The sequence below is a fragment of the Ostrinia nubilalis genome, chromosome Z (assembly GCF_963855985.1).
Source record: "Ostrinia nubilalis chromosome Z, ilOstNubi1.1, whole genome shotgun sequence".
Taxonomy (NCBI): domain Eukaryota; kingdom Metazoa; phylum Arthropoda; class Insecta; order Lepidoptera; family Crambidae; genus Ostrinia; species Ostrinia nubilalis.
Genome location: NC_087119.1, coordinates 14186353 through 14201378, shown reverse-complemented (window position 1 = coordinate 14201378; position 15026 = coordinate 14186353). Strand labels below are relative to the sequence as shown.

Sequence of the window (15026 nt, the reverse complement as noted above, 5' to 3'; positions counted from 1 at the left end):
TAAAGTTAAAATTATTTTTATTTGAAACAACAACTACAATTATTTATTTATTTATAATCTTCTTACATGGGCACTAATGTATAATAACCCAGGATCTGCTACTTTAAATAGAACAACTAAGTAATACCTATGGCACATCCCTACTAAGGAAATTGAAAGACAGTCCAAAAGAATAATACATAGATTACCGCATCATTAAAAATAATAATGTTCTTACTAAGCAATCGTTTATTATTCTTATGGCATTATCACACGTACTTGACAAACATTTAATAATAACGGGCGTCAGAGAGAGTTAGCTTGTTAGACATATTTTATTAGGTAATGTTAATAGGCGAATATAAATTATCCTACATATCTATCATCTTAACAATAATATCTCAATTTCATATTTTTTTGGATCACTTTCAATAATTTATACAAAGAAAATTTTTACTAGGTATTTAATCTTTGTTTCAATTTTGTTACTATAGGTACCATAACGTACTAGATCGGCAACGGCCTCACATTCACGCAGACCGACTGTAAACCCAACACATTCGACAACTTTAAACGTTTATTTAAATCTAATAATCTAAAGGCACATACACATAGCTTGACGTTAAATTATTGTACTGTATTATCTGTTTGATACAATTCAGCGTAAACGGCTTTGTACATCGCAAACCTAGTCGGAATCTATTTTGAGAAAATTCCATGCACCCGGCCGAATCAGAACCGCCCTGCTAGATCGAGGCAGCGTATTTACTAATCACTTCACTCAGTTCGATGGCGTCGGCGTGTGGCGCTTGCGTTTCACTGTGACGACGCGTCCAGGTCGCGCAGGCGCAGGTGGTCGGCCAGCGGGTGCGCGGCGGGTGCGCGCTCGTCCGCCCGCCGCTCGTCGGGCCACTTCACCACCACGTTGGTGCTGGGCGGCAGCGTGACCGGCGGCTCCACCACCACGGGCAGCCCGCCCTCGCGCTCCGGCAGCACGTGCCCGATCAGCGCGCCCACCCGCTGGTACGTGATCGGCAGCGGCTGGCGCTCGACGTGCAGCGGCTCCATGCGCGCCACCATGATGACGGGCAGGCCCGGGCTCTCCTTCTGCGGCACGATGTCGTTGAGCGCGCGCATCAGCGCCGGCGCCGACGTCTGCGTGGCGACGCACGTGGACACGCCGCTCACGCGCGCGTTCAGGCTCTCCAGCACAGTCATGAGCTCAAACAGCCGATCGTCGCACAGCACTGGGTTATCTGTAACGCAATACGCTCTGTATCACGTAAATTGCTAATATTACAGCATTTTATTCATTTCATGCTCTGCAATAACAATTTGTTGAAATTTTCAGGAAACATTTTCATGATGTAACATGATGTAATAAACTTTGGCAGAATTTAATTAATAAAATCATATTTCGCATTGCTCAAAAACATTCTGCGTCATGTAATATTTCGCCTTGGCTAAGCTTAAGCATTTCTAAATAGGTCAAAGTGCATGACACTTTGTTTATTTTACTTCTTATAAGTATGGTACCTATTAAATAAATGCTAAATAAATTAACATATTTGTTGACATTATTACCGACTCACCTTGAAGATAAATCTTCAAAATACTGGGCACTCCGTTTATGGTGCACCTTGACTTTGAAACGAGATCATAATTCACCGATTGTATCTGGTTGTATGAAAGATCAGCCATGCACAGAGATGGCAGGCCATGGAAATCTTTATCCAGCAAAGTAATATTGTTGTGGTGAGCTAATAATTCTTCCAGAGAGGGCAAAAAGGTCTGAAAACACAAAAGAAAACCGATAAGATTCAGCTCAATATGCAAAACATTCGCTTTTGCATCATTTAACACAAAGAAATAACATTAATATTGTTCGCACTAGCTCGCTTAGCGACTTACGGGCTAATTTAAGGGATATTTATCTACAAGACAAACCTTCGACGTTTCTTCTAAAGACGTAATGTGATTATGAGAGACATCAAGCAGTTTTAACTCGTCGAGGCCAATCAAATCATCTGGAGAGATTTGTTGCAGCTGATTGTGGCTCAAGTTTAGTCTCAAAAGACCATGCAAGCCCATCAAAGCCCCTCCTAAACTCATTAAGTAATTATGGTCCAATCTTAATTCCAACACACGGGTCTCAACGTCCACCAAATTCTGAAAATTTAAATTTGATTAGTTTAAAGAACCCATTACAATGATATTGGTCTCCGTGAAACAATACTCACTTCCATACTTCCCGTTATATGAGATATTTTGTTGTGAGACAAGTCTATAACAGATAACCTTTTCAATCCCTTGATTTCTTGTAAGGAAAATTCCGTCAAGAAATTATGGGTCAAATTCAAATATCTCAACGATTTCAAACTTCTCAGCGAACCGTTTAAAGATTTGACTTGATTGTAAGCGATATCTAAGTCCATTAATTTTTCTGCTTCGCTAAATTCGTCTTCAGCCAACTAAAAATATAAAAATTGATTAATTGTACAGTACTACATTATTCTGTGCTTGTACCCTGATTGAGTAGATGTAAGTAAATTAGGTGTGAAACCTAAGAGCAGTGATATTATTAAGCATCTTTAAAGACGATGGTGTTTTTACGTTAAGAAATTGTTTATGGCATTACTCTGTAAGTTAAATGCAACCATTGTTTTTCATACATATTATTATGTTACTTACGCTTTCTATTTTGTTAAAAGATAAGCCGATCCTTTGTAACCGTCTAGATTTTTGTAAAGCTCCATCGAGAGACTTGATCTTATTGCCGTAAAAATATAGAGACTCCAGTGATGGCATTTGCTTCATATCTTTTGGCAAGTTTTGCAATTCGTTGTGCGCAGCATGGATAAGTGTAATCTTTTTAGCTTTCTGAAATTAAAATGTCTTGGTACTTAAAAAAATAATTACACAGATAAAGAACACTCCGGTGTCTGATATAGATTAGTGATAAGAGAGACTACCGTCTCAGAGTTGCTGGTTTCAACTCGTAGAATGATCTCGTAAATAATTCTGAATGTGTGTGTCTGAGATACGAATAATAAATTGAAAACCATAAAAGCTCATCGTATGGGACCATCGTCAATGTTTGTGTAAACATTCATCTCATAGGGACCGAACCCTCGGTTGCATTATACTCCACAACACGTATTCCTACTTGATCTAATATGTCATCATGATGTACTCCATATCGACGTTACGTTTTCGTTAAGTTGAATGCCATTAGCCAAGCGTACCTATACGAAAGGGCCCGTTTAACTTACAATAGGTAGTTCATTGTCAATAGATTTCAAGTTGTTGGCATTGATGAATATCCACTCAAGGTCGTCCAGATCTCGAAGGGCCCCGTTCAAACTGATGAGTTTGTTGATGCCCAGGTGCACGTGTTTCAGCGCCTTTGGCACGGCGTTTCTTTCAATCTTGGATATCTGATTGTCAGCTACCAACAGATGCTCTAGTTCTTGTATGTCCTGAAATTAAACAAATTTGAGTATTAGCTTCATCCTTAGGTCATTAAATTAGCCTTGACTGCAGGAACACGCTGCTGTAATCTACCAGAGGCAAACGGAGTATTTGAACTAATACGAGTTTATTATCTAGAATTAGGTTATTATTATATTCCATTTGATACCACACGGCCTGGTCAATGGCTAGGTATAAACACATTCTCAACGCTGACCAAAAGGATTGGGGGAAGCATCAGACTGGACGCATCACTCTCAAGTACTATCGAATGAATAAGTAGGCACGATTCACCATAAATATCTTCCAACGTAACTATTGTCTAACCTCAACAGAGATAAATCTCGGTCATCGCTCAGGAATACGACGTAGATGATGTAATTAACGTTAGGTATTTCAATTCTCGAGTTCGCACTTTCTCATAGTCTTGTAGTAACTCTTATAGAAATAATAGAAGTAGTAATGAATTCTTACTCTGAAATCGTCTTCGGTCAGCTTCGTGATCTTGTTCCTGCAGAGATCAAGGGTCTTGACGTGCGGCAGGTGGCGGAGGACGTGTCTTGGCAGGTCAGCCAGCGAATTGTCCGCTAAGCTGAAGTAGTCCACGAGATCCAACTTCGTGAACACGCTCTCTTTCAAGTCACTGAAATCAAACACCGAAAAGTCACAACCATATTCTAATAATTCACTGAAAGTAAAGGCAGATAATTTCGAACAAAAATCGTTTTTGTAGATAGCAGGTACAATCAAAGTCTCATATCAGTTGACACCGAGAGCGCAGTCAACCGAAGGGTATAAAAATAATTTCTCAAGACAGATATAACTTTTATCTTTCACGATGTAACACGAGACCCTATTGTATCAAATATTATTTATAGTAGTGTTCTTTTAGTAACATTATACTGTTTTAGTTGACGATCACTTTAATGTTCACCCCATTTACGAAATGTTGTAAAGGCAACGCAAATAAGAACATTTAGATTATATTTAGAGAATTTATCAGAACTTTATGTGAAAGTTTTAAACAATATCTCTCATTTCTAATTCGGTACTCTTACCTCAGTGGATCGATAGAGTTGTCAGAGACTTTTGACCCGTAAAATAAACATTGATCATCTAACATAAATAAAAATTGCATCAATCTTTTTAGGTGCTAAGTAAATCTACTTTAAATCATCCTTGGCCTTATTCCCCTGATATTATAACTTGTTAGGAGGACTAGTACTCTATACCAGCTGAAAGACTATCTTGAACGCTGCAGGGCAACCACACCGCGGGTTTCATTCATGCAATCAATTATGCCATTATGCAGCTCTCAAAGGAGTGGCTCGTAGTATGGATGATTAGGAGTACTTACCTACCCATTCATTACATTCTTGACACTATGTCTGATTCATCAATCAACTTGCCTTCGTGTACTGAACCTGAGTGTCTGACTTAGGGACCGTTGCGTTGGTCAGAGGACCACGGTAGGTCGGGGCCACGTTAGGACTTATTATCGGACTCCAAGCTGTTGCTAGTGCATTGCATATAAGCAAATTAGTACTGCCCACTAGGCAAATTGTCAATGTTTCATTGACTAACAGTGGTAGGTACTTATAAATTTTAATTAAACTAAGCGCCACCGTGCCACGGATAGTAGTTCAAAAGAATATTTGAAATAGTTATGAACTTTTATCAGAATTCAAATTTAAATTTTCAAATTCAATTTGTTACATGAAATACGATCAAATTGGGTACAGTAAAATAATGGTCGAAATATTCAGTTCTTCAGTCTCCGGTCTGCACTTATTATAAAGGACGTAGCACACCAATCACCCGGAAAGGGATTGACAGAGCGCGAAAGCCGATGACAGCTCGCGAAAGACGATACGATGTTGATCCCTTTCCGAGTCTACTATAATAGGTAATATGAGCTTAAAACGATATTAAAAAAACTAGATTCAACCTCAGTCATATTTGTCAGTGATTGCTGAATTAATATTGAAAGTTGCTTATACTTTTGAGCTTTTTCGTTGTTGTTTCGTTTATTACTCTCGGGTAGATCACGAGGCGCACTTTAGAAGTAGAACCCGTCACGTGAACAACAAAAACTTTTCTCCATCCTGAAAGTCAGACCAACCCCGAAACGTGACTCCTTTGTAACTGAAATAGCATGAAAAAAGTTGTTTGGAACTCTTTCAGCCGGGAATTTTATTCGGCTTCCCATATTTCAACAGAAGTACACGTGTAAGTAAAGTTTTCCTTTTTAGTCCAGTCATTTCGTAGGCTTCCGGGAGTTTTGAAAATTGGTATATAGATTTCGATGTGCTCTTTCCGAATTTCAACTTTGCGACCTTCTATCGTTGCCGCGGGCGCCGACATACCTATTGGAAAAACTAAGCCTTATAGAAGATTTTGTTAAATATATTCTTCCCTATTCATATATATGATAAAAAGGATATAGGAGAAAAATAAACTAGAGAAAATTTTCTATATTTGATGCTCTAACAATTTTTTTGAGAAATCAATAGTTTAGGCGTAAGATCGCCGCAAAGTAACTATACTTCAGTATACATTATTATTCATTAAAATTAAAGACATAATTTCGAGGTATTTTTGATCCCCTCACAAATTAAAACTAAAGTAGAGAAAATTAGCCAAGTGCGTGTCGTGCCACGCTCAGTGCCCAAGTAGCAACAGATTATCTTCATAAGGCATTGAAGATATCTTGAAGACTAGTAGCCTAATTCCAGCCGTTGTCTTGGCCAAGACAATAGTCGCACTCAAGAAATCTTGAAGTTATCCCCCAAGACAATGGTAAGCAAAAAAGGGCACAATCCTTTGGAAATCAAAGAGACACAGTTAAGACAACGCTTAATGCAGACTTAAAACCTAATTAAGAGTGTAGTTTTAAGAATTTCTAAACAAGTACTATAAGATATCTAGTAGTATGACTGTAGACAAGGAAATAGAGTTGAAGATATCTTGAATACTTATTTAAGACTAATAATTATTTTTACAGCTAAGGTTTATTTAACTTCATGAAGAACTATGTAAGACACTTTTTATTAAAGAGGAACTTTAATTTAGAAAACATTGTGATCTTTAACACTAAATTAACTTTAGATAAAGGTATATGAAAATGGCGATTAAATTATTTTAATAACTAATTTATATTATGTCTAGAAATGACCGTGAATGTCATTTTTGCATAGGAAATATAAAACGCATTGTGGTTTCTCGTGTAAAATCAATGGATAATGTTATAAAACAGGAGGGCCTTGAAAAAAACCTAATAAGATCAATAAAATATTACGAAATTGCATTGTATAAAGAAAACTTTGAGGTTATAAAATTATATTTTATTTTATGCAAACGTTCTAAGACATTTATGCAACTAGAAAAAGTGTAACAAAGACGTATTTCAATTTAAATGTCCTCTTGTTATGATATTATTGGTTAATTTCTGGTTTATTTTTTGTTACACATAGCTCATAATGGCGGTAATTCTAATTTGTCTTAATGTAGCAAGAGTATAGAAGATTTTGAATTTGTAAGTTTAGTTAAGAAAGAGTTGCGTCAATTTATACTTTACATAGTATTCGTTCAGAAACATTAGATTTAACTTACACTTAAAATTCACTTGATGAAGTATTACTTAAGTGCATGTGGTATCAAGTAGACCTTTAGTTTTATTGAGTTAAAACTAAATAGTTTTCATTCTGTCTTAGTCTTGCTAAATTATTGGTGCTGCTATACAGTAGAGAACAATTCATTTACTAACCTATTTATTAATTACATGATTTCTCCTTTGACTTTGTCCGTGTGGAAGTCGAAAATGGTTCTAATAGGATTTTTATTGTTTTTACGTTTTTAGTTTTTGTTAGAGTTAGTGTAAAGTTTGTTCATTGTCCTATCACTAGATGGCACCACATGCTATGTTTGTGTTTAAGTTTACATAGTTTTACCAATAGATGACACTTGTATTTTATGTGCAAAATATTAGCCCGCGGTGTCCAGATTTTTTGCCCGGCCTTTAAATATAACCGGGACGCAATAAAGCATTGAATTCAGTTGACCTCAAGACAGTGTTTCATTCGCTAGTAGTTAGTAGTACCCAGTCAGTGGTAGGTAGGAGTGAGTGATAGCGCCTAGGAAGTGCGCAGGGTGAGGGAATTCCACCCTCCTCTATGGGAGGGTTAAACATGGTCCTTCGAGCCGGATGCTGTGAGGAGGTACTAGCATCCTGAGGAGTGGATTCCTCCTCCACGCTAGCAGTGGGCTGCTGCTGTGGGGCACCTCAGAGGTCCGGAGGAGGGCCTACAAAACCTGTTTGTTGAAGTTGACTTCCAACATCGATACAGATAGTACTCCGCAAGTTGTTCAGGGGAAAAGTAGTCAACTTGAATTGCCCAAAATTATTATTCCATCATTTTCGGGGAAATATTCGGAATGGCCCACATTTTGCGATTTATTTAGTTCTTTGGTGCATTTCAATGAGGATTTGACAAAGGTACAGAAGTTCCATTATCTAAAGAGCTACCTTACAGGAGAAGCAGAACAACTTGTGAAGCACATTTCTATAGCGGAATGTAATTATGATAGGTGTTGGCAATTATTAGAGGAGCGTTTCAATAATAAGAAATTCATTTGCCAGCAAACATTAAATCGGTTCTTTAGCCAGAAAAATATTGTAAAGGAGTCAGCACATGCGCTGAAGGAATTAATTGACACAACTGATGATTGCTTGGCTACTTTGATGAATCTTGATGTAAATGTAGATAGTTGGGATGTAGTTCTTGTTCATGTTTTGACATCGAAGTTGGATACTGAATCTAGACGTCAGTGGGAGTTCATGATTTCAGAAACTCATACATCGGATGAACTGCCTACTTATGATCATTTTAAAGACTTTCTAACTAATCGTTACAGGGCATTGGAGTTTTTAGATTCAAAATCCACTTCGGTAAATGTAAATAATGTACATAATAGAACTACCAAGTCTATGCATATTGTAAAAAATGTGCAATGTCCGTTTTGTACGGAAGGAGGGCATAAACTTAGGTTTTGCAAAGAATTTGCAAGGGAGGCGGTGGAGTCTCGCCGGGAATTTGTTTTAAATAACAATGTTTGTTTTAATTGTTTAGGACTCAATCATTCTGCCAAATTCTGTAAATATGTAACTAAATGCCGAATCTGCAAACGCAGACATCATTATCTTTTGCACCCTCGAGGTAATGTCCATAGAGGTGTAGGAAATAAAAGTTCTGGGTCTTGTTTGTCGACAGGAAATAATAATCAAGTTTTACTGCCGACTGCGGTAGTCAAAGCTATGTCGACCAAGAAGGAGAGTATAGAGATTAGAGCATTACTTGATCAGGCCTCGGAGTCGTCTTTCGTAACTGAAGAAACAGTACGAAGACTTGGGTTGAAAAAGACTCCAATTAAAGAGCGCTTGTCAGGAGTAGGTGGGGATAGTTTAGTATCCGAGGCTGTTGTTGACTTGAATATTAGTTCAAAGATTCATCCAGGTGAGAATTTTGGGGTGAGAGCTTATGTTTTAAAGTCAATAACTTCTCTATTACCATCCCATAAAATAAAATCTGTGCAAGGGGCTGAAAGTATGAATTTGCCGTTGGCAGATCCTGGCTATCACACGCCAAATCGTATCGATTTGTTATTGGGAGTAGATGTGTTTAGTCAAGTCTTGCTAGAGGGAGTTAGGAAAGGTCCAAGCGGTACCCCTGTTGCACAAGAGACATTGTTTGGGTGGATTTTATCGGGAAATAGTACAAAGTCAACAAACAGAAATTTTAGGGCTAAGGTTAGATATAAGGATAGTAGTAAGGTTAGAAGGCAGACTGATTGAAGTAACATAAAATGTTTAAAATGTCAGGGTTATCTTTCAAAATTATTATGCCTTCTTTCTTGAGTTTTAAGTTTTCATAATGGGCGATTGTCATGGTGGGCGATGTAGTGAAGGACGAAGCTTAGCTCGTCCTTGGTGGGCGATTATGTTAGAGTTAGTGTAAAGTTCGTTCATTGTCCTATCACTAGATGGCACCACATGCTATGTTTGTGTTTAAGTTTACATAGTTTTACCAATAGATGACACTTGTATTTTATGTGCAAAATATTAGCCCGCGGTGTCCAGATTTTTTGCCCGGCCTTTAAATATAACCGGGACGCAATAAAGCATTGAATTCAGTTGACCTCAAGACAGTGTTTCATTCACTAGTAGTTAGTAGTACCCAGTCAGTGGTAGGTAGGAGTGAGTGATAGCGCCTAGGAAGTGCGCAGGGTGAGGGAATTCCACCCTCCTCTATGGGAGGGTTAAACAGTTTTGTTATAACATATAGGGGAAAGTTCGGTATATTGTACTGGCGGGTAAATTGCACCACCCTCATATTTCGTAAAGTATTCTTTGAACTCTGTAATTGCTACACTCAGCGATAAGCAATTAAATTCATTGAATATCGGCCATATGATTTTTGCCGTATTATGAACACAAATGACGTATTTTATTGTGAAAAGTGTTTAATTGATTTTATGGAACTTTTAACAATTTGCAATTTTGTTAAATTTAATCATACAGTGTTTCTTATTTATTAAATAAGAAGCGTAAATTAGTGTGGATTACAAATATTAGAAACATTTTTCGGTACTTATTATGTTAAGATTTTTTAAAAGTATCTACTGTCACCTAGTTAGTTAAATGGAAAATGTTTTCTTTTTAATAAAACTTGAAAATATAAGTAAAACTAATAATAACTGTGAAAGAATCATGAAAATATCTCTACAAATACAAAAGTAATAGGGCCCTAAAGTTGCGCATAATAAATATTCGCGCCATTTTGATCGGTGTAATCACGACAGTCATTCGTAAATCACCCCTGGTCCAGTGCTGTTGACAGATCCATTTTTTTTAATTATAGTAGTTTTTAATTTTTCATCCAGGGTCACTCAAGATTCTTTCTTAGTAAAATTGTGTAACCTTTTTTGACGTATCCAAGACCTGTGGGTCTAGTCAAAATGCCATCGCAAACCAATGTGAAGTTTTCACTAATGTCAGTCGCCGCGTCACCAGTGATTCGATTCGATCGGAAAATGGCAGCCAAAATGCACATTGAACCACCAACGACGCGGCGATATAAAAGTTCATTCAAAATCGAATAAAAGTTAAAAAATGTCTATGACTTTGCGATTGTTTTTACTTTTTCTAGCTTTTTTTTTTAAATTAGTTTCTTCCTTCTTTCTGCTCTCTGTTTACGTCTATGCTTCGCTGTCAAACTAGCTGTCAAAACGACATCGCGATACGGATTTGTCAAAACAGCCTTAGGGTGGGTTGCACCATCTTAGTTTAACTTTGACAAACGTCTAAAATCTGTCAAACTCCATACAAAAATCACCGGTTAACGTCATAGTTACGTTTAAAGTTAGGTGGTGCAACTCACCCTATTGGTTTTCGATCGAATCCAAGCTTATCACCGGGGTTTTAGTAATCGCAATGAAAATGGCGGGTGTTGCGATTCGATTCGATTTTGATTGAGTCTTAAATGCATGTTGGCTAAGCCTTTGTATGGGAAATTTCAAACCAGTCTTTCGATTATCGATAGGTAGGGCTTTGCGATTCGATTTTTTGCCGTTTGACTAAGCCTTTTTTGTTATCGACCTCTTTTGCGATTTGTTTATTTGTTTGCGACTGGTTTGCGATGGGTTTGCGATTTTAAAGTGCGTTTTGACTAGACCCGCTGACCATATTATACAAAAATAAGAAGAAGACTTTGACATTATAGTGTCACTCTCGACAATGCGTTAGAGGTGGTAAGCATGGTGATTGAAACTTGAACAGCCCCCCTAGACAAAACGCACTTTTTGATCGAATCGAAAATCGAATCCGTCAAAACTCCATACAAAAAAGGGGCTTTTCGACCACTTTTCGACTGCTTTGCGATTATAATTTGCACTTTGTCTAGACCCACAGGTGGCCTGACGTTACGGCACCGCCTATGTTTAATTCCACGCAAAAATATGGAGGTAATTTAAATAATTAATTTCTCAGCCATTTCTTGATGGATTTTAAAAATAACTTCACCGGCTTTTTATTTGGTCTATATTTTAATTCCATTCAGTTAAATCTAATGTTTTCAACATCACGAAACTACTCCATTGTATAATAATCATGTTGTACCCAACTTTACCATACAATTTTGAAAATATTTTAGACAATATTTTAGTAAATCATAGTATTTGGAGTTTACTTATAATAGCATAATTTACTTATAAAGATTAATACAATAAGGTGCGCACGCCGCGGGCGTGCATTACTTTGAATTAATAGGCGTGATCCTGTTTTATCGAAATCGTCCCGTTAAGTGTATTTTTTCTCAAAATGTATTAATTCTAGTAAAAAAGTAATTAACTTAATCTTCAGAAAACTATTTCTAGGACAATGGTCTTTAAAGAGTCCTAAGTAAATCTACGAATACTTTATTTACTTTGCAACACTTAAATAATACTTCATCTATACTATTTAGTATTAAGTGAGCATACAAAAAATCATAATTTAGCAAAATAAGATTTTTTTAACTTAAGCTAAGAATAACTTAAGACCAAATTATCTCAAGAATACTTAACTTGGTTTTGGATATTCTTAATTTGCTTAAGTAGTGCTCGATGAAGAATATAAACTCTTAAAGAGAGAAATCTCTATCCTAAGTTTATTTGGTTTTAGCTTAAGTGTAAATTTAGATAGAGTTAAGACAAGTTAGATTTTGCCATTAATACCAATTGCTACTTGGGTGTGGGGTTCCATAGTTGTCCGTCGTTAACATAATATATTTCAGAAGCAAGCAATTACTTCATCTAAAGTCACTTTTAATATTTTCTTCTAAGGATTTTTTATTAGTTAAGAAATTTTATAATAAATGAGTTAAATTACTATTACTCTTAAACTACTGATCTATTATAACCGTTAGAGTTTTCCTTGAAAATTCATGAAAAGCAGTATTATTATGAATTTTTCCAGATTTTTCAAGCCAACAGTTTAGTTTTAGAGGGGGGGACGCCCTACTCGAACAAAATGTTTACTTTAAACTTTAATAATTTGCAAACGGAACCCTAAATCGAAAAATAGTCTTAGAAATCCCTAAGCCATTTTAAAAGACCTATCTAACGATACCCCACACGATGGGGTAGAAGATTTAAAAAAATCATTACCACTTAACATAATTATGTAGGAGAGCAACCCTAAAAAAATTTTTTGGTCGACGTGATTAATATACCTACATACTTCCACAAAATTACAGGTCTCTAGTGCCAATAGTTTCCAAGCAAAACCTCTGACAGACAGACATATCGAAACTATAAGGGTTCCTTGTCAGGACTACAGAACCCTAAAAAATAATGCGAAAAATGTTGCGGAAACGGGAAATAATATTCAAACTATTTTCACGCGTACAAAGTTGTGGTAGTACTTATTCTTATTATTATTCTGTGGTTGTGGGCGCAGCTAGTACATGAATAAAACTATAAGTAGGTAGGTAAGTAATAAAGTTAATAGCCATGTTATACCACCAGCCACCGGTAATAAGAAGTGTTTAAAAGCCCTTACTCATTCGGTATCATTGCCTAACTTTAAAATTTATTTAAACTGTTGTCTCACTGATGATTAAAACAAAAAATAATTATAAATTAAACGGTTGTCCGTAAAAACCGATAAGTCACTGTAGAAACAGTTACACAAGTTGAGAAATAAAATTGTCAAGATAAGTGATAAAGCTCTCAGTGTGGTGTGTAATGTAATTAATTAATTAACGAGAATTAAGCATGCCATGTTTTACATTCATTTACCAAATTATATAACGGCATCTTCTGGATGATGCACCAAATATTATTAGCAAATCAAATTAGTAACTTTGAAAACAATAATATGTTTTCGTTCAATACGATTGTCTGAGATTTATATTATACGAAATTAGGCCCATAGTGTGTTTTAGGAATTCGTTCATCCAATTAAAATGACTGAACCCAATAGATAAGACGATCTACATGCAGATGGCTGGAAAGGAATTAGATACTGAAGATTAATTAACTAATTAATTAGTTTGTAAATGCACATTATTGATCCAAAGTGACCCAAAGAAGATAGTAAGGAAATGTGTGAAATTCACTTAAGTTCTGATTCCAACTTTTAACGAATCTCAGCGTAATTTGAGAGTTAAAAAATGTTGGAATATTTGCCTAGATGTTGTGAAGAAGTCTTAATATGTGGTAAATTAGCTGTGTCCGCGACTTCGTACCTACGCGTTGAATATTTCCGATTTTGCAACATTTTTCTTTACTGCTCCGCCCCTATTGGCTGTAGGGTGATGTTATATAGCCTTTAAAGCCTTCCTCAATAAATGGGTTCTCAAACACAAAAATATTTTTTTAAATCGGACCAGTAATTCCTGAGATTAGCATTAAATAAACAAACTCTCAGCTTTATAATATTGATAGGTATAGATATAATTATGTATACGAGTAAGTATTTGTCGATCGGTCGTCGGGATTAACCTGACCTTTGCAGGAAGAGCGCCTAATAAGCGCTGGAGCCAAAGATCCTGGATAAACAAGAGAGAGGACCATAGTCCTGCACTTCTGACAGGCGTTACATCTATGAACTGTGTTAGAGGCTTGTAGACTGACGTCAAGCCCTTACGAATGAAACAGTTTAGATTTCAAACATGGAAGATCTCTACGGTTGTAATCTCGGGGTGAACTTTCTTTCTGCGGTGGTAAACGAGTGAAGAAAGTTACAACAGCGACTTAGTTTCCGCATAGGACAATATTTCGAATGCAACAAGTACGGCGTGGTGCACGTCTTATAAGTGAGTGTGACGCCAGTTTAGTAAACACTAATGTGAGGTCAACGTTCCGGGGTTATCAGAGTAAGGGCGGGCGGAGGCGCCGAACGGCGCGCGGCGCTCATCGCTCGTCTACATCTATCCAGCTGTACCCAGAATTCTAAGTAATATACTAATATACTACTAGACAAGTCACAAGACGGGTCTGCATCGGTATCCGTCTCACTTCAAACAAATTCGCACCTACTTAATCAATTACGACGTTTTATCAGTTACCATGCTCATGGTTTTTGTCAAACCTACAACTTTCGCTTCTGCTATTCTAGCTCGCTCGGAATGGACTAAAGGCTCTTTTAAATTAGCTATTGAGACGGACTGTTGTTGTCCGTTTGTAGGACTGCAAACGGAAAATTTTATGATAATTAAGTTGGAATAAATTGACAAGCTACTTACCAACAGTAAGTGTGCAACTTGCATACGCACGACAACCATCCGGCTCAAAACGTATAATTTGAAAGAGCTCTATGAGTTGGATAGCAATCACATCCTTTTGTGAATAATATTTCAGTTCAGGATAATCTGTCTAACGCCATAACATTCGAGTCTACGGCAATTTGTGTCACATAATAAAATTGTGCTCATCAAACGACAAACTCTTTACGTAAAAATCGTGAAAACAAATGCTTCATACATTTATCGTTAAGTAGTAAGACAAGGGCAAAGGTGAAAGATTTTTTGATAACAATG

The 15026-nt window shown here is 36.7% G+C and overlaps 1 protein-coding gene across 1 annotated transcript in view; it reads right to left on the bottom strand.

The window, feature by feature from the left end:
- Positions 1-15026, bottom strand: part of LOC135087047 (carboxypeptidase N subunit 2) — a 41523-nt gene continuing 26497 nt past the window's right edge. Inside the window, exons 2-8 of the mRNA XM_063981897.1 lie at positions 3925-4093; positions 3252-3458; positions 2671-2859; positions 2220-2450; positions 1927-2148; positions 1572-1770; positions 1-1235 (exon numbers count right to left, since the gene is read on the bottom strand). Coding sequence (XP_063837967.1) covers positions 796-1235; positions 1572-1770; positions 1927-2148; positions 2220-2450; positions 2671-2859; positions 3252-3458; positions 3925-4093 — 1657 coding nt within the window. The 3' untranslated portion in view covers positions 1-795. The remainder of the gene's footprint in view (positions 1236-1571; positions 1771-1926; positions 2149-2219; positions 2451-2670; positions 2860-3251; positions 3459-3924; positions 4094-15026) is intronic.